The sequence below is a fragment of the Barbus barbus genome (genome assembly GCF_936440315.1).
Source record: "Barbus barbus genome assembly, chromosome: 9".
Lineage (NCBI taxonomy): Eukaryota > Metazoa > Chordata > Actinopteri > Cypriniformes > Cyprinidae > Barbus > Barbus barbus.
The window spans coordinates 14,695,176-14,715,271 of NC_136737.1; the positions used below are offsets into that span (position 1 = coordinate 14,695,176).

Sequence of the window (20,096 nt, forward strand, 5' to 3'; positions counted from 1 at the left end):
GAAATTCAACACAAGACTAACTCAACCCACCAAAAAGCTGCATGGCATTTCTACCCATGTCAGATCAACATACCTTGACAGCGCCATCCTTTGCATTCTAGAATCAAAGAAAAAGAGAACACAAAACAAATGAGGTAAATTCCGGATATAAGCAACTATTTCAAAAATATAAACCTGATTCCACAGGGATTTTTAGACTATTACCACTTTCTCCTTGGTGCAGTGGTTGGGGTAGTCTCTTGAGATAATGTCCGCATAGGACAGCAGAACATTGCTAATGGTCTGTGGGGTAAAGCGAGCATGTTAAAACAAGTCAAACTATTTCACAGATTGACCGTGAAGGTCAATATTAATGTTGCTAAGCTAACTTCCATTTGCTGTCTGTGACAGTTGTTTCAGGCATCAATTTTTCTTTGGTTAAAGGACTAAACTGACTTTGGTTTGCAGTAGGTTATGATCATGCTAACAAAAACCTGCAACCAAAGCTTGCAACCAAAATCTGAGCTATGCACTTGAATTTTACTCTCTGATGTAATGTTTTACTATTTGACAAATAGTAAAAAATATATTAATGGAATGATCACGAGGACCTTGGCAAATCTCTTCATGTAGTGTCCGACGATCTGTGGGTCTGGACACTCCAGCTTCTTAATGATCTCGAAGCTCTGATTAAGCTGCGAGAAGACATCCACTACCGAACAGGAGAACAGAGCATGCTCTGAAGTTTGCTGATACTGTAGGAAAGAAAAAGTTGGATGTGCAAGTCAGAAAAAGTTCTAGAATAGAAGGCACGAGAGACTGCGCAAGCAATTTGCGACCAGACGTCAGGTGTGAACTGTTTCGTCTGGAAATAATTGGGTCGAGGTGAGACTGTGACAGTTTCCCAAAGGGGGCTTGGTGGAAGAAATGAACTAAAGAGTGTGCTTATTGGTTCAGGAACATGCTGAGGTGCCCCAAAGGGCACTCATTCATCAAATTTTGACATGTCTGGCTGCAGGCGTGAGGTCTGTTGTTACTGTAACTTATTACAGCTGTTAAGCTAAATCGTAAGTATAGCTTTACAGTAAATTTCCAGTTTTGCTTTCAACTTTCCTTAGAGATTGTACAAATGTATTATTGCTTTTACTAGTATTAATGTAATAGTCGAACTATATGTAAAGCTTAAGTGTTACCAATAAACTAAAGTGTCAACCGTTTCAATAAGATATATAGATATGTTTTTTACTTACTCAGTGGCCTTTTGAATATTTTAAAATAACAATAACTAGATGTGTACATTTTCTGAAGAAAATGGCATTTTCTGAAGAAAATGTGAGGTTGACATGGCAAAACTCAGCACTGTGCAGTTACTAGGTTTTTTTTTAAGCATGTTTTAACGATTAGTTAGGATTTTTTAGCATGTTTAGCTAATTGCTATTGTCATGTAGCATGTGTAGCATACTGAAGTCCTGTGTGGTAGCATGAATCAAGTGAGTCAAACCCCATGTCTATACGATGCAGAGATATAGGTCTTGCAAAATGGTTGCTAGGGTAATCTGTTTGGTTGTTAAGGAGTGGCTTGGCAGCTGCCAATGGTGATACTTCAAAGGCTGATTGCCAGTATGACTGATATAAACCAACCCCCATGCCTCTACAGCATTCATATTTGGGTTGCTAGGTTGCTCAACAATGGTTGCTAGGGTGTGGAAAATAGATGTGCTCAGTTCCTTCACCATAGTACAGGGAAAGCCGATTAGTCACCAGAAGAGACGGACGACAGCTCGTGTAAGTGTTTTAAATACTTGGTCGCAGTTCTATTGTTTAAATTATTTACTTGCTGCTAGGAAGGAATAGTTAGTTTCCTACCTATTTCTACTCTGCATTTTCATTGAGGTTTTTAAGTTTGATTGAACTTACTGGTAATTAGAATAATTTGCGCCTCAGATGAGAACGAGCCTGTGTGATTGTGCAAAGTGTTAGTTTCGTCTTGAGCTATTAGCAGTCCTTTAACCTTATTGGCTGGGCTGATCAGAAGTCGGCCACAGCTGTTTTCACTCTAGTTTCCTTGACTGTATTTATTTGATATCAGAGCAAGCGTTCAGTCGTCGTGCTCAGCCTCCTCGTGTGAAGACCAACAAGTCTTCTGGGCTTAACTGAGACCTGGATTCGTCCAGAAGACTCAGCAACCCCAGCTGCTCTCTCTCACAATTTTTCTTTCTCTCACACCCCTAGGCAAGTTGGCCGGGGTGGGGACACTGGTCTGCTTATTTCAAACAATTGGAAATACTAAACGCACTCTCCCCTAGGCAATCTCAACTCATTTGAATCTCATGCCATTACTATAACAGCTCCTATAAAACTCCAGATTGTGGTAATCTACCGTCCCCCTGGCCAAATTCTAGCCACCTTCCTAGATGAGCTGGACGGACTGCTGTCCTCTTTCATGGAGGATGGCACTCCACTCTTAGTCTTCGGAGATTTCAACATTCACTTAGACAGGCCTTATGCTACAGACTTCCATTCACTCCTAGCTTCATTTGATCTCAAACGCCTCACCACTACTAGCACGCACAAATCAGGTAACCAACTTGACTTAATTTACACACGCAATTGTACTACAGATAACATTCTGGTACAACCACTACATACCTCTGACCATTTCTTCATTACATTTACTTTACATTTTGCTACCCAGGTGCCACCATCTCCCTTACCGGTTACTTTCAGACGCAACCTACGCTCCCTTTCCCCCTCCCTTCTTTCCTCTGTAGTATCCTCCTCTCTTCCCTCGCCTACCCATTTCTCATCTCTGGATGTGAATGTAGCTACTGACACTTCATGCTCTACCTTAACCTCTTGTCTAGACGACATCTGTCCTCTCTCCTCCAGGCCAGCACGGGCTGCCCCTTCTAACCCCTGGTTATCCGATGTTCTTCGTGAGACTCGGACCAAACTCAGAGTGGCAGAGAGAAAATGGCGCAAATCAAACGATCCGTCGGACCTGAGAAGGTATCAGTCTTTGCTTTCTTCTTTCTCTACTGAAGTCCACACTGCCAAATCCTCACATTTCCACAACAAGCGCTCCAGACATGCGTAATGTCTTCAGAACATTTAATTCTCTCCTCTGTCCCCCTCCTCCACCTCCCACCACTTCGATAACCACTGACGACTTTGCCACTTTTTTCACAGACAAAACTAGAACAATCAGTAACCAGTTCTCAACTCCACAGGACCTCCAATCAACCACATCCACTGCTCTAACTCCCATCTTCTTCTCCTGTCCCCTCACCGAGGCAGAAGTATCCAAACTTCTCCTCTCCAGCCATCCTACAACATGTCCTCTCGACCCAATCCCCTCACACCTTCTCCAAAACAATCTCTCCCACAATCTTACCGGCACTCACACACATTATCAACACATCTCTCCTCACAGGCATCTTTCCCACAGCATTCAAGCAGGCTCAGGTAACCCCACTGCTCAAAAAACCTACATTAAACACTTCTCTTTTAGAAAACTACAGACCTGTCTCTCTCCTTCCATTCGTAGGGAAAACACTCGAACGAGTTGTCTTCAACCAGCTCTCACGGTTTCTTTCACAGTACAACAAACTGGATGCTAAACAGTCAGGTTTCAAGAGTGGCCATTCAACAGAGACTGCGCTACTCTCAGTCACTGAAGCCCTGCAAATTGCAAAGGCCGATTCCAAATCATCAGTCCTCATTCTGCTAGATCTTTCTGCTGCTTTTGACACTGTCAATCATCAGATTCTCCTGTCTGCACTCTCATCACTGGGCATCACTGGGATTCCACTTCGCTGGTTTGAATCCTATCTCACCGGTAGATCTTTCAGGGTGGCCTGGGGAGGGGAGGTATCCAAACCACATCAACTGGTCACTGGAGTTCCTCAGGGATCGGTTCTTGGACCCCTCCTCTTCTCCAAATACACTACATCGCTGGGTCCAATCATACATGCACATGGCTTCTCCTATCACTGCTACGCCGATGACACACAGCTCTATCTCTCTTTTCAACCAGATGACCCAACGGTAGCTGCACGAATCTCAGGCTGCCTGGCGGACATCTCGGCATGGATGAAAGAACATCACCTACAGCTCAACCTGGCAAAGACGGAGCTTCTTGTCTTCCCTGCCACTCCGACTCAACAGCATGACTTCACGATTCAGTTAGGCTCATCAATGATTACCCCATCAACTTCGGTCAGAAATCTTGGTGTAATCTTTGATGACCAGCTGACCTTCAAAGAGCACATTGCAAAGACTGCTCGATCCTGCAGGTTTGCACTACACAACATCAGAAAGATCATGCCCTTCCTGACAAAGCATGCTGCACAACTTCTTGTCCAGGCCCTTGTCGTTTCTAGGCTGGACTACTGCAATGCTCTTCTGGCTGGTCTGCCATCAAACACAATCAAACCTCTACAAATGATTCAGAATGCAGCGGCACGATTGATCTTCAACGAGCCCAAAAGAGCGCATGTTACACCTCTCTTAATCTCCTTGCATTGGCTACCAGTGGCAGCTCGCATCAAGTTCAAGACACTGATGCTTTCATACAGAACTACCACAGGCTCAGCACCCTCCTACTTCCACTCACCATTACGAACCTACATCCCCTCCAGAAGTCTGAGATCTGCTAGTGAGCGACGCCTTGTGGTACCATCACAGAGAGGCTCAAAATCACTCTCCAGAACATTCTCGTTCACCATTCCTGGCTGGTGGAATAATCTTCCCACCCCTATCCGGAATGCTGGATCCCTGTCAATCTTCAAGCAACAACTGAAAACTCATCTCTTTCGGCAGTACTTGACTTCATCCTAAACTCAAAAAAAAAAAAACCTTAATCTTTCCCTCTATCCTTCTCTCCCTCCCTTACTAGCTTGTACTTATTTGAACAATGACTGAGACTTGGTGTTACGAGCACTTCCTCTGTCTGATTGCCTCTTCAAGATGAATCGCTTTTTGTATTCCCCAATTGTAAGTCGCTTTGGATAAAAGCATCTGCCAAATGACTAAATGTAAATGTAAATAGTATGTCAATGGGGCAAATTCGGGGGGCTCTTGCACCCAAGGGGTACAACTTACACCCCACTGCGAGGTATGTTCTTACACAGTTTGCCAGACTCTTCAAATGTGGTGACCCAGATGTTTCTGCAAAATTCTTACTCGGCAATACAACCTGTCAAATTTGGCTGCAAGGCTGCAAAGTCCAAGCCATCTTTTGTTTATAATGTTTATAAATATATCTTTACATGTTTTTATTGATTTATAAACTACGATATTTGTTGCATCTGCATCGAATGGCCTTGAAGATAAGGCAAGAGAAATAAATCTCACCCCATCTTTCTTGTCACGCTCCAGGGCTCCGTGCAAAAAGTCTCGAGACACCTCCTCATTCTCATCCAACCACTGGATGACAAATGGCTCGAACCACCTGCAGAGTAACATCACCTAAAGCTCTCTTACCCATCATACCATGGTCACAGTGACATTTTGAGTGTGCATGACTTGGATAATACACGTGCGAGATGGGAGACGTCGGGAGTCACTCACGTGGGATATTCAGGCACTCGGCTCTTGAAGAAAGGCAGATCTTTGCAGTATTCATTGTAGAGCCACTTTACTTTGAAGTGCAGGTTCATGTAATCGGCACTCTTGCACAGGCGGTTCTTTTCATGCTCTGAAAGCCACGAGGTGAAGACAAAAGCTCTTCATGAAACAGTTTGAGATATAACAGCACATAATACATCTACGCAGAGCGGAGAACCCCTACTGAATCAGCAGATGAGAAGAACACCACATGTCGACTTTTCACCAAGTGTGAAATTTAAGTGTCTATCAGTGAGAAACCCTGCCAGGCTTGTGTTTCTAAATAAAAATCTAACTAAGCAGCAAACTTTATTGCATCTCATCTGTCAGTCAACTTAAGAACATTACAGACCTACAGCTGAAACTTTTTAATGAGGTTCTGGAGTCTACAAAATAGTCTACAAAACCAAGAATCAATCAATACAAAGGCTAGATAGATCAAGAAAAGCTTCTTAGCTTAGACTCACCTTCCATTGCGTACTTCATATCTTGGGCAAACAGGTTCCACATAACCTCTGCGCTGATCTTTCCAACATTGAGCTCCTGCGGAAACCTGTGTGGACCAGAATACATAATATTAAGACCCAAACAGGTTTATGAAGGTACATTTTGTGCAATAAAATGGTGCCAGACTCACTGGTTAAGGCAGGGGGTGTAGGAGTTCTTGTCCTCTTCAATAATTGAGACAATGAGGGTGATTAGCTTAGACCAGAAGTCTAGATTCTTGATACTGGGACCTTGTTCCTCTGGAGGTACCTCTCCTTTTTTGTTCTGCACAAAAGGAATTCATTTTGAAATAGTAGCTTGAAGCATGTTATGGCTTTTCATAATCTGCCAACCTCTGGAAGAAATTACCCCACTAAGGCACACAGCAGGAAGGACTTATTTCAGCCAGCAAACAAACAAACAAAAATTATGCCAACCACTCCAGGGGAACACGATATATAACAAACCAGCAAAGCTTCGCAGCAAAATATAGTAAGTAGCCCAGGGTTAGATGTTTAATTCAACAGGAAGAGTGTTTGATAATTATGAGAGAAGCCCGCAAAATCTTCAAAGCAGCATAAACAAAAGCAGCAAGATGAACTGCTCTAATAAAATGACTTGGATGCTCCCGGGGCGAAGAGCTTTGGGGCTGATCAGGGTCGCTGGGCCAGGAAGTGTCAACTCACCGGGTCTGTTTGGTATTCTCGACTATACAGCTCGTGGCAGTTGTTGAAAATGTATTCGTAGGTAGAGTTGAGGCAAGCCTTCACACAGTCCTTCACTACCTGGCTGGCACGAGGAGGACTCTGGAGCTCTTGGACCTGGAGAAAAAATGTAATGGTCCATTCAGATGGATAATTCAAATCAATATAAACAATTGCATAGAAAACTGTATGAAAAATGAGGTGGTCTGAAAAATAGGAAGAGTCATTCAGAAATCATAAGAAAAACAAATACTGTATAGAAATTGTAGAACAACACCATGTATAATAAAATTGCATGAGAATTATATGAAAAAAATAATAATAATAAAAAAAAAAGCATATGAAAATCGCATTAAAAAAGAAAATTGTATTAAAATGACAACTGTAGAAAAATAATAAAAAGAAAACCATATAGCAAAGAAAATTGTCAGAAAATGGTATGAAATAAGAAAATATTCCAAAAATTGCAAAAAAGCAAATTGCACAGAAAAGAAACTAAAAAAGAGAAAGATAATATGTATGACAAAGATAATAGTTCAAAAATTGTATAGAAAAAGTTGTATGAAAAAGAAAATTATAAAAAGAACAGTCACACAAAACAGAAAATTGCATGAAAATTGAAAAAAAGAACACCATACAAAAGAAAATTGAAAAGAAAAAAAAAAGTTGGACAATATTTTTGATTTGCACCCCAAAACCCCCCAAAAGGCAAAATTTACCAAGTTTATCCGAGTCAACAGCATCAGGGATTCACAACTAACCTTCATCCTGAAGAATGTGATACTGGTTAGTAGGTCCACAGTAGACTTGAGGTCCTGCAGTCTCTCAGGACTGCTAGCTGGGAAATTATTCTAAACACACACAAGAAAGGGTGTGTCTCTGTCATCAATGCTCGTTTCTTCCTCAGATATTTCAGACTTTTCAATACAACTTTAAGTTTGTATATGTAGTCACATCAAACAAATCAATCTCATTTGTCTGATTCAATGACCCCACCTGCAGGTGAACACCACACTAACATTTACCTTTACTTAAGAAAGATCCTTCATACAGAAACAAGAATGTGACTTGAGTGTGACTACTCAAGGAAACCCAAAAAAGTCACAATACCCTGTACATAGAGAGGTCAATCCTCAGAGAGTTGTGAAGCTGGTCCAGAAGCTTGACAAATCGCTCTTTCTACAAAGAACAAACACAAAACCACCCCAAATTATTAGTACAAACACTTCAATGCTGAAATCTTCCTTTTCAGGATGGTTGGATGAAGCACTCACCCCAAAGTTGGAGGCAGCGAAACGGTCAGAAGCAGACACATTGTTGGTGGCCTGGGTTGTGTGAGCGTAGTAAGCGTTGATGTTGGCCAGTAGGGTGCTCATGACCGCAGGCACTCCAGGACACATGTACTTTGATGACAAACAGGCGAAGTGTCTAGAAACAAGAAGGAACAAAAATATCCAAGTATGTAAGCAAACAGCTAAAACGTCTATGGCAACACTTAGGGGGAGAATCATACGTCATGGCTTGATAAATGGACTCCACTCCGTAACGCATGGCAAACTCGTCGACGATTTCTTGGGGCGTCTCTTCAAAGTAAACCTTCCATGCATCATCACCCTTGGCATCTGGTATCTTCACCACCCCGTTGTTCTGGATGTCCGTTAGATAATGGAAAAGGTTCTATGGAGAGATGGAAAGAGGATCAATTCGCTAAGGACTAATTTGATATACTCTAGCAGGGACTATGTAATTAAGCTTGCTAATAAATAATGGTAGGAGGAAATTGAGAATGACAAATATGATCATGACGGCATCAGACTGACCTCGTGCAAGCAAGTGTACTGGACGTGGTACGGAGCTACGGTTTCTTCTCCTTTGATCTCCACACTGATGTGCATACGAATGGCTCCAGATACAGCAGACTTGTCTGTGCGCTTGTCTGAAAGGAAGCAAAATCAAGCATAGCGTTAGTTCTGGCAGGTCACGTTAGTCAAGCTCACATTAGCTGACTCTCAGCTGATCCCCATCTACCTATAGGAATACGACACCTATCTAAGCATCCATCTAAGCTACTCACCCAGGTTGTACCAGACGTCCATTTCTCCGCTCAGAGTTCGAACCTCAATGATAGTCTGACCGAGGAAATCGTCAGACTCTCGTTTGAACTTCTGCTTTACTCTGGACTTAATATCGTCATCCTCGTCCCAAACGCGCACTTTGATCCGATCGGAAGAGTTGTGACACTCACTGTTGAGATGTTTTTGTATCACCATGAGCACTGATCCTCAACAAAATGTTTGACACATATTAAATGAGATTTGAAGCCACTTACAAATTGAAGCTCTCATCCCATACAGGGTTGAGGTTGCCGTAGATGGTCTTGGTTCGTTTTTTGGTCTTGCCTACTTGCACCGTAACATAAGGATCACTGGAGCCGGTTTTGTCCTTAGCCTGCAGGCCCTGGGCACATAATACTGATGGTAGAAAAAAACAGGGTTAAATGAATATAACTGATATGACATAAACTTGTACTAGACAAAGTGGGTCATTACCGGTGATGCTGATCTTGGCTGACCACTTGGACGTCCCGTCCAGGACGCTTTGCTTGATCTGCTTCATCTGCGCCACGTGGGTTGCCTTGATGAGTCCAAACACATCCTGAATCAATTCAAATATCTCAGGCTTGTTGCGTTCACGGATCTTCATGCGGTCTTTCAACACCATGATGATGTTCTGTGTGCGATCCTCAGCTCCATGTTTAGAGCTCTTCTCCGCCGCCCCTGTGAAAGATGGATAAAGTTTATTTCAATACTTATATTTTCAATACTTATATTTACACTTACAGCCGAAAGTTTGGAATGGATGTGGTTTTTCAATGTTTTTTGAAAGAAGTCTCTTATTCTCACCACGGCTGCATTTATTCGATCAATTTCAAATAACAGTTCTCTATGTTCATATATTTTACAAGCTAATTTTTAGGAGAACCCCCCCCCCCCCCCACATGATTGTAAAGCGCTTTGGGTGTACAGCAATACACAATAAAGCGCTATATAAATGCATCATTCATTCATTCAATTTATTCCTATGATGGCAAAGCTGAATTTTGCGAAAACTGCTGTGATACAATACCAAACATTTAGGGCAGAAAAATAAATAACAAAAAAAAATCAAAAGAAATGAACATTTATTCAGCAAGAATGTATTAAATTGATCAAAATTGACAGTGACACATTTATAATGTTACAAAAGATCTCTATTTCAAGAGCTGCTGGAATGGCTGCTGAAAATTCAGCTGTCATCACAGAAATTAAATACATTTTAAAATAAAAAGCGTTCTAGTAATAAGTGTAACAATATTTCACAATAATACTGTTTTTACTGTATTTTTGTTCAAATAAAATGCAGCCTTGGTGAGCATAAGAGACTAAAAATCATAATTTTTTTCTTTTGAATTTTTTTTGACGAATATTTAAATATCGCAAAAATAATATAGTAATATATTTCTATATAAATAAATAGATATACACTACAATTTACAAATTGTGGGATAAATAAGATTTTTAATGTTTTTAAAGATATTTCTTCTGCTCATCAATGATGCATTTATTTGATCAAAAATACAGAAAAAACTGTAATATTGTGAAATATTATTACAATTTAAAATAACGGGTTTCTGTTTTAATATACTGTAAAACATAATTTATTCATGTGATGCAAATCTGAATGTGTAGCATCATTACTCGGATTTTACCATTCCGATTTATTAACAAAAACAATATTAGGTAGTAAAAACTAGTATTAAAAAAATATTAATCAGCACAAACTGTTTCCAATATTGATCATAAATAAGCATATTAGAATGATTACTGAAACTTTTCCCAAACTTTTGAATGGTAGTGTATTTCTGTATTGAAGACAACATTTGAGAGTGAAGAAAGAAACTCAATAAAAGCATCTTACTCTGTAGACAATCGGCATTAAGCAAATCTTGACACTTCTCGTGACACTTGACGCCACACTCGGTGCAGCGCATGCCCTGTCGAGCGATGCCCCACAGAAGCCCCTCGCACTCATAGCAGTAGGTGGGGGTGGTGGCCGTCCACACCTCAAAGTTGTGTGGTGTAGTACAGGAAATGGGGTAGATCAAAGCCTGCAGGGTCTTCTTATAGACGTGACTCTTCTACATGGTCATAATAAATCAATAGGTAAATGGAAAACTGTTCTGAACTGCAAAATAGTAATGTCCAGGAAGAAAACGGTGCTTGCTGACATACCAGTTCTTCATTGTTAAGTGTGCTGGAGGCCATAGCAGAGGTGATGCCTGCTTTACGAGAGTTCTGGACAAGAGACTATAAGAGAAAACAAATGTAGTTCTCAAAATAAAATCAGAAGCAAAATGTATGTATTTGTTGAGTAAATTCATTTTTATTACATTCTAATAAGAAACTGAATACATAAGAACTGAATACTTCTAAACAATATTTTTATTTGTCCAACTTTTGACAATAGATTGATAGAATTCTTTTAAATATAATACAACAAAATTAAAAAAGATATATAATTTAAATAAAATATAAATAATAAAAAATAGTTAAACTTTGTGATAAAATGCCATAGTTTTCATAAAGAAATTCCTTCTAAAGTGTGCAGTGATAACTAGCAGAAAATGTTTGTGGTTAGAATTTAAGCATTTTACCCAGGAGTGCTGGAAAAGTGAAATTGTGAATACTTACCATTGCCTGCATGAGTTGAGGCATTGGAAAAAAGAAATAAAATAAAAACATTTTAGAAGTTTGCCAAAGATAACATGACAAGTTTTTAATTCATACATACCCTTGTGAAAATGAAGTGTGCTTAATTACAGTAAAAGTGTACTTTTTGTGTACTTCTATTATAAAAGTATACTTTTTAAAAAGTGCACTTGCAGATAATATAATAATAATCTAAATTAAAGGCCACTTAAGTGTACTTAAAGAGAGTACACTTTAATGACAATAGGTTTTAACATACGTAAGTGCGTTTTTTAAAAATGCACTTTATAATAATGTCTAATTAAGTATTACTTAAAATGCATTTTATATAATTATATCAATATATACTTAAAGAGAGTACACTTTAATGACAATAGGTTTTAACATACGTAAGTGCGTTTTTTAAAAATGCACTTTATAATAATGTCTAATTAAGTATTACTTAAAATGCATTTTATATAATTATATCAATATATTAAAGCAAATGTAAAATAATTGATTTTAATTTCAACTTTAGTGTGTTCCTCAAAACTCCATTTGTTAATGTATTTTAAATGAATTTAGTCCATAATATATACCATGTGCATTAATGCACTTGAAATGTATTTTTCTCCTAAACTTAAATACACTTTCTTATACAGTACTCCAATAAAACGTATTGTTGAAATTTTCATCACCTTGCTCTTGCGCTATGAACTCTATGAAGTTTAATTTTCGACATAACATTTGATAAAGTGTCATTTATGAGAGTACTTTATTTTTATGTAATAGTACTGTACTTTACATCTGTGTACAGAATACTTTCAAAATCATTATGTTGTTCTCACTTAAACACATTTAATTGCATTAATTGCAAGAAAAAATTTAACAGATCTAAAAACTAATTTGCATTCAAATACATTTGATTTTGATTAGACTAGGCTACACGTGTCACGTTCTGTTTTAGTCCCCTTAGATCTACGTCATCCTTAGTTTTTCCCATGGTTATTAGTTAATTAGCTCCACACCTGTTTCTGTTCCTCCTTGATTGTGTTCTACATTTAAAGCCTGTGTTCTCCCCTGTTCCCTTGTCCGCTATTGTTGCAGTTTACATGTGTTATGTTACCATATGCTCCTGGTTTCTACTGTGGATTATTATTAAAAGACTACGTTTTGAACTCCTTCCTTCGTCGTGTGCTTTCATAGCATACACTCGTAACACGTACTGCACTGTAAAAAAAATGACTGACTTTTAGTTAGGTGAATGAGTCATGAATGAGTCTAACAATAGTCTTTGGTCTGACTACACAATGAATTAGGACAACTTGAACAAAAACGAAAAGCCTGAAATAACATGTAACCACGCACTAAGTATCTCTTTTGTTTAATGCGCATGTGCCAAAAATACTACGTCATGATAGCGCGCTACTTCAGTCGAGTTTGAAAAATGCGCTGAGCGCCATGTAATCGCGACGCGCGAGGGAGCTTCGCTGATCAAACGAGAACAGTTTGGATGATTACAGATGAGACTTTATCTTGATATAAGCTTTATTTACTCTTAATTTAGTCTTGCCATTCCTGCCCTTCACACCCGGCAGTTCTTGCTGTATGGACTCAGGAGGGGAATTAATCGTGTCCTATAATTTATCTATGAATGCATTCTGATATCGGAATGTTATCGCGTGTGTGGACCAAGAAATTTGGCTGCTAAAAATACAATATTGTATTTTTAACTAAACAATTTAAAATTCAATGTAACTTCACTAAACAAAATTCAAAGATCCGATCTTGTAATATTTAATGTATATAATCGATATTATAACCACCAGTAATATTCAATATATCAGACACCTCTAGAAATAATGTTGTTGTGTGTGTGTTTTTTTTGCATTTGAAGAGCGAGATGTTCCATTACTGGTTGTGTTTGTAATATGTAATATTTTGTACTTATCTGGAGTTATTCATTTTGCAGGATCAGTGCAGATTTGTTACTGGAGATACAGTGTGGAAACACGTGATGTTAGAAGTGACGAGCTAAAAGTGCTATATTAAGTCACTATCCCTGTGGATTTTAAATGCTTTGAATCTTTTCCATTTGCAAGTAATATATTCCCACCTGTGCATTAACAGATCCCCCTCTAATCATCTTATATTTTACAGGTAACAAACCAAAGGAAGAGGACAGCAGCTTTGCTGTGTCAGTCGTGGTAAATACAGGAACATTTTTCATGAAGATGTGCGAGAGAAGCTTGCAAGGCAAGATGAGGGGGGAACATTTTAAGGTACCTTTCTTCATTTTCATAAATTTTGGGATATTTATCTATATTTGGGTAATTGATAAAGTTATGTTTTATATATATTTAAAGCCCAGTGTCAGTGAAGATGGTGTGGTCCGGAAATCTGAAGAAACATCTCCCAGCTTTCTACTACGATGTTGCCCTGATGATTGAGGTAATTCACCTCTTAGGTGATGCAGATGTGATCAAAAGTTTGCATACACCTTGCAGAATAAACTGCTTCATCAGAGCAGAAATTGCAATTTTTTAATGATTCTACCCCTCTGCCCTCTTACTGCTTAAATTATTAACATTTTGCAGATACTGCAAAGTGTATATAAACTTTGGACTGCAACTGTGTCTATTGCTTTCACTCAAATTAACCATTTATAATGACTGGATATGTTTTATAACAATTGTTCTTCTTTTTTTCCTCAAGGAATTTTTTTCTGACTTCCTGCCTCTTTGGAACATTTCCATTCACCGAGACTGTGGAGAGATGGTGTGCAGCTTCATGACATTTGAAGTTTACTGCCGATGAAGAGCTTCTGGGACACTGACAAACACCACTTCCCAGCAAGTTCATTTGGAACTTTATTTATTTAGTCAAACTCGCATTCACTAATGCTGGAGTAAGACTTTTAGAAGAAAACTTTCGGTCCTGTTTAATGTTGATGCTAGTAAAGGCTGGAGAATTTATGGCCTGGTTTCACAGACAGGGCTTAGACTAAGCCAAGATTAGGCCATAGTTCAGTTAGGACATTTAAGTCATTTTCATGAACATGCCTTAGAAAAAAAATTACCGGTGTGCATCTTGAGACAAAACAAAGGCACTGATATTTTTAAAGATCAGTCAGTGCAAGTTTCTTTGAAACAGCTCAGAATTACATTTTAGTCTGGGGCTGGCCTTAAGCCTTGTCTGTGAAACTGAGGGTACCATTAATACAGATTGGTAATGTTTTACAGTAAGGTCTATACGAATGATAATTTTCTTTTTTTTTTGTATTAAGTGTGTGTGTTTGTGTGTTAGTAATCCTATACGTTATGGAGACCAAATGACTCCACAAGGATAGTAATACCAGCACATTTTGACCTTGTAGACATTTTTAGGTCCCCAATGAGGAAATGGGCTTATACATTCATACAGAATGATGTTTTCTATGATGGCGAGATTAGGTGCTTTTTTTGTATGCAAGTGATTTTGCATTGTTCTCCAGACTCTTTCTAATAAGTGAGTTAAAGTGTTGCAGCTGTGTGTATAGTGTTGGGTTTTTCATGTGCATAAGCAAAAAGCATTTTTGTGTTTGTTTTAGAGATTATTTTGTCAATAAATGTAGTGGGTTTTCATTTTGTGTTGATTGTAACTAGGTAATTAAGATTTTTTTTAAATAAAATTTTAAATAGCCTATAATAAATTTCAACTTCATTGCCAGAGGTATATAACATTGAAGTACATTGAAATGACATTTAAATATATTTTAGTTCACATTAATTGCGTATTGAGTACATATTTACCATATTTCAAAGTACATATAAAATATACTAAAGTCCTACTTAAGTGGTTCAAAAATATCACTCAAAAATTCAACTAATTGAATTTAATGTAATTTTAAACTGTAATATATTTGCAATCAATTACAAATAACATGCATCTAGGTGGTCGAAAATATTACATTTAATTCATGCTTATTGTTAACTGACATTAAAGTATATTTTAGTTACCATTAATTGCTTGTTAGTATATTAGTAGTACACTTTAACCATATTTTAAAGACACTGGAAACAATTATGAAAGTTCATATAAAGATGTACTAAAAAAGTACCACTTAAGTGGTTTAAAAACTTAAGTGGTTTAAAAGTTCAACTTATTGCATTTAATATCATTTTAATTACAATTACAATGTATTTCAGCGTTGAAAATAACATTTACAGTATATTATTTCTGCAATAAGTAAACTTTATAAAAGTATACTTAAGTGCACGTCTTTTTCACAAGGGTCAACTCAATCAGGGTTGATTAAGTTAAAAATAAAAAAAGGAAAAAAAAATATTTTTATAAATCTACTGACTCAATCACATGGACAAAGTATTTATGTAAAGAGGCCACGAAAAGTGCTTGTACAACAAGAATGCATGTGGAAGACTGAAACACAGAGAGAGCAGAGAGAAAAAAGAAAGAGAGGGAGGAGGTACTTTGTCTCTAATTGAAAACTGAATTGTTTTTGACACGCATTTTAATTCTGCTCAATTCAGCACTTTGGCTTCTGACTCTTAGAGTCAATATCGGTGACGGTAAGCTGGATTAAAACCGACAAACTGTGGAGCTGTTTAGTGCAGTATGGTAATTTCTCCCTCATCTTCCAGTCCGTAGCATCAAAGCAAGCCTGGTGCCATTGCCTGCTCTGACAGATCTCCAGTGAAGGCTGCCAGGAGCGTTCTTGACTGAATAAGTACAGCCAGACCTACACGACAGCTGTCAGCTAATGAATTATTTTTTTGGCCCTTGTTACTTTGTTTAATCAATACACAACTAACTCTCCTGTCAATCTAATGAGAAGTTTTTCAGAAAGCGTTGTTAACAACTAAACTCAAAAATGGATTCTGCAGCTTGTTCAATGTAGTTAATAAACATGATGCACTAAAGCAGGGGTGGGGAATGTTGATCCTGGAGGGCCGGAGTCCCTGCAGAGTTTAGCTCCAACCTTAATCAAACACACCTGAACCAGCTAATCAAGGTCTTCAGGATGCAATTAGGTATTTTTTCCCCATTGTTTTTCAGGGTTGGAGCTAAACTCTGCAGGAGAGTGGCCCTCCAGGATCAACGTTCCCCACCCCTGCACTAATGCAACACAAGCATTGAGCATTTTCTTAAAATTTTATTTAATTGCAATGCAATCAATTTAGTACTACATGAATACATTTTGTTGGCTGTAACCAGATTGAATTACTAGCTACATTTAAATGTGGTTATTACATTATAACTTGCTTGTTTTTGAACATGCACTGATGTATTAGGCATGGTAAGACCAGAAACTTGTATTAGTTGGATCAATTTAGATTTCATATTGTCTCTATTTATGTGAGAACCAATGATGTTTGATTTTATTTGCCTAACCTTTTTTTAAGTATCAGTGGAAAAGTTCAACAAGCTCCCAAAGTAGGTTACAAGCACAAAACAAGGTTAGCAGGCAATGATGTCAGATCAGGAAAAAATACACAGGCCAAAATTAATGGGACGGTAAAGGAGATATTGAGGCAGTCGTGAAGCTGGAGATTCATCAGTCTACAGCGTGAATGGAGCTGAGTAATGCTCTAATAACGTCTAATCCTTTAGCTGTGATTCAAACAGATAAGCCACAGAGACTTCTGTGAACTACAGACCCTTGACAGACTGCAGCCCAAAATAACCACGCTGATGTGTATGAACGGTGCTTTTGAAGAGTTGGAAAGGTGATGTTGGATCCAGCAATGCTTTAGTTGAAAGTTTGACGTACTGAAGCGGGGTTGTGTGACTCACCAGATCTCGGACGAGAGGGATGGCTTTCCTCTTGCGCAAGTCAGGCATGCTGTCTATGCTGTAAAGAGCACCTCCAGGCCTGCGGATCAAATGGGTAGATTTTATATATGAAGAGTGTATTCTTCATAGTGATTCAAAAAGCTTCAGGCACTGTCTGATGTTTAAATGTTTACATAAATTGTATATCATCTAAAGCATGAAGTTTGAATTGCTCAGACACATAGCTGTTCTGAAAATGAGCTGTAGTCCTTTGGTGACACTAACCCTGCTTGCAAAAAGAGCGACGCAAGTCCTGGAGTCTCGCCTCGAGCCTGCGGACAACAGGGAATGACAGCAGGGTCAGTGACAGAGCTCTATATCTCTCTTTGATCCATCCACTAAACCATATTATACATCTCTTCCATATTCATGCAGACCTCACAATGAAATTTCAATGATATAATTTCTAATAAATAAAAAAGACCATCTATTTTGTCTATTTTGATAGGACCCAGAAAGAGCCTGTTGATCTCATTGACGTCAGTTGTAGGACTCTCTCATAATTAGACTGGATTTGCAGGACATCTTTATCTCCATCATCATTATTCTGTCATAACAACTCCATGAGTATCTCAGAGGAAGCACGCCGCAGTCATCGGTCAGGAAAATGTGTTTACTTTGGACCCACACATAGCCACACCCACCTTTCAGACTGCTTGTCCAGCTTCAGTAAAGCAGTGAAGAGCATGACAATCGCTATGGCAATGACAAAAAACTGAAAGAAAAAAACACAAAAAAGCAAAACCAAATGGGGTGGAACACAGAGGGGCAAGGCATGAAATCTCAAAACAAAGACTTGTTTTGTAAACATATGTAACAGTAAAATGTAAAACTTAAAAGCAAGTGACAAAAAAGTAACATGAAATGGACAAGACAGGCAAGAAAAAGGACAACAACGCAGGGCAGGACTAACCAAAAACTGACAACCCAATGTTGGCCAATAGAACCAACTGTACTGGGCATAAGCAAGCTGGCAAACTTTGATTGGTTACTGAATTACTATGTACTTGGAAAAAGCTGATAAAAAAAAAATAAAAAAAATAGTATCAATGTCAGGCTTCACAAGACCTCACGTACCTCCTGAAGTTGAAGGCGAATCCTGTTGAAGAATCGTAGCCAGTTGGCTTTGGCCCTTATTGCAGGGTCCACAGGTGGCTCCAGCTTTGGTGTGCTGGGAAAAGATGGAAAGAAAATGTTAGATTTAACTTGCATTTAGCAAAATGTCATGAAACACTAAACCTTATCCAAGGACTCAGCACATGAAGCTTACCTCTCTGGAGGAGCCTCTTTCTTTTCTTGTTCTGCTTTAGGTGGGACCTCGGCATCAGGGGTAGGCAAAGGTTCCTCAGAAGGGGCTGCCAGCTTGCCTGCAGGTGTCGGGACCTTCTCAGGCTCCAACTCTGAGACTCGCGGTGGGGTCAAGTTACGAGGTACCTTGGCAAAGACATCAAGTTGCTGCTGTGGGGGTGGTGACTCTCGCTTAGGCTCCATGGTCTGGAATGGTGGTTGGGATTGTGGTGGTTGTTGCTGGTGCATGGAAGCCTGTTTCTCCAGTGGTGGACGGCTGCTTGGGGCCTCAGGAGCCAAAGTTGGGGCAGTGCTGGTTGGGGTAGGGGTGTAAGGTGGCTCCTGCTCTTCACTAAGAGTACCATCCAGTGGGTAAAGTTCTTCATCCTCTTCATACACCATTCCTTCCTCTTCCTCCTCATAGGGATACTCCCTTTCCTCCTGCTCATAGATCTCAACATCCTCTTCATCATAGAGTGCACCTTCTTCACCTCCATCTTTGTTATACTCCCCATCATCACTGTAGACGCCCTGCGGCTCATCTGGATCCCAACCAGGTGAGTCTTTACCATAGCTAACGGAGGAATGGCAGGAATGGTAGGAGTCATTCTCATCGTAGAACTCTCCGGAACCTCGAAAGCTCTCACCATCCTCTGGGCCAAACTCCTCACTGAGTTGGGAGCTACCACGGCTCAGCTCACCCGAGGAAGCATAGCGACTACTGCCGGTGGGGCTGTGGGAGTAAAGAGTTGTTAGTTATATTAAGTCATGGAAGAAACAAGATGAGCGACTGCTGATATACAGGTTTGTGGGCTGTAAAAGCTGAGGCAAAGAAAGCAGAAACGACCAACCACAAAGGAAAATGATCCTTGTCAGCTGATAGAAGTCTCTCCCTGCTGAAAACAACAGCTTAAACCTGCCAAAGATGGTTTTCTGGTCTTAACTGGTCTCTCAGAAGTCAGGCCAGTAGACCAGGTTAAACCAGCTAAGACAAGCAAACAAATTTAGGGTTGGTTTAATAGTTTCTGTATTCTGTATGTATGCGTGCAGGTAAGGTGGTGAGAGAAAACAAGACAGAATCCTGAGGTTCATTTGAGGGAGTCAAAGGAAAAAACTCACATTAACATACAGACTCAAAAAGAGCTGTTTCACAAAAAACGCTAAGATGGCAATGGGAAGAGTTGTCAGTGGACAGATTCATCCAGGTGGACTTAAGAAAGGACAACACATTGAAAAAATAGAGAAACACTGAGCTGACAGAAAAGGGGATGCAGCATTTTCCTGTGACACTTTAAACAATGGAAGGCTATTTATCTTTGCTGATGAATGAGCCAATTAGGTGTAGAGAGATTGAGAGAATGGAATGAGTAAGAAAAGACACGCTGCCACCCACACACATACGCACACTCACACATTATCGATTATGGGACGTAAGGTTTAGTAATGCATGAAGAATCAGAAGCGAAAGAGATGG

At 39.2% G+C, this 20,096-nt stretch overlaps 1 protein-coding gene across 1 annotated transcript in view; it reads right to left on the reverse strand.

The window, feature by feature from the left end:
* LOC306875244 (protein unc-13 homolog A-like) overlaps positions 1–20,096 on the reverse strand; it is a gene marked incomplete at both ends in the record, with an annotated part of 47,394 nt that overhangs the window by 12,411 nt on the left and 14,887 nt on the right. Inside the window, 22 exons of the mRNA XM_079425728.1 lie at positions 74–97; positions 205–282; positions 591–734; positions 5,335–5,431; positions 5,551–5,677; positions 6,054–6,139; positions 6,224–6,357; positions 6,759–6,893; positions 7,538–7,627; positions 7,887–7,955; positions 8,051–8,204; positions 8,290–8,453; positions 8,597–8,712; positions 8,851–9,020; positions 9,106–9,247; positions 9,326–9,553; positions 10,734–10,953; positions 11,048–11,122; positions 17,297–17,375; positions 17,561–17,607; positions 18,413–18,506; positions 18,606–19,355. Coding sequence (XP_079281854.1) covers positions 74–97; positions 205–282; positions 591–734; positions 5,335–5,431; positions 5,551–5,677; positions 6,054–6,139; positions 6,224–6,357; positions 6,759–6,893; positions 7,538–7,627; positions 7,887–7,955; positions 8,051–8,204; positions 8,290–8,453; positions 8,597–8,712; positions 8,851–9,020; positions 9,106–9,247; positions 9,326–9,553; positions 10,734–10,953; positions 11,048–11,122; positions 17,297–17,375; positions 17,561–17,607; positions 18,413–18,506; positions 18,606–19,355 — 3,223 coding nt within the window. The remainder of the gene's footprint in view (positions 1–73; positions 98–204; positions 283–590; positions 735–5,334; positions 5,432–5,550; positions 5,678–6,053; positions 6,140–6,223; positions 6,358–6,758; positions 6,894–7,537; positions 7,628–7,886; positions 7,956–8,050; positions 8,205–8,289; positions 8,454–8,596; positions 8,713–8,850; positions 9,021–9,105; positions 9,248–9,325; positions 9,554–10,733; positions 10,954–11,047; positions 11,123–17,296; positions 17,376–17,560; positions 17,608–18,412; positions 18,507–18,605; positions 19,356–20,096) is intronic.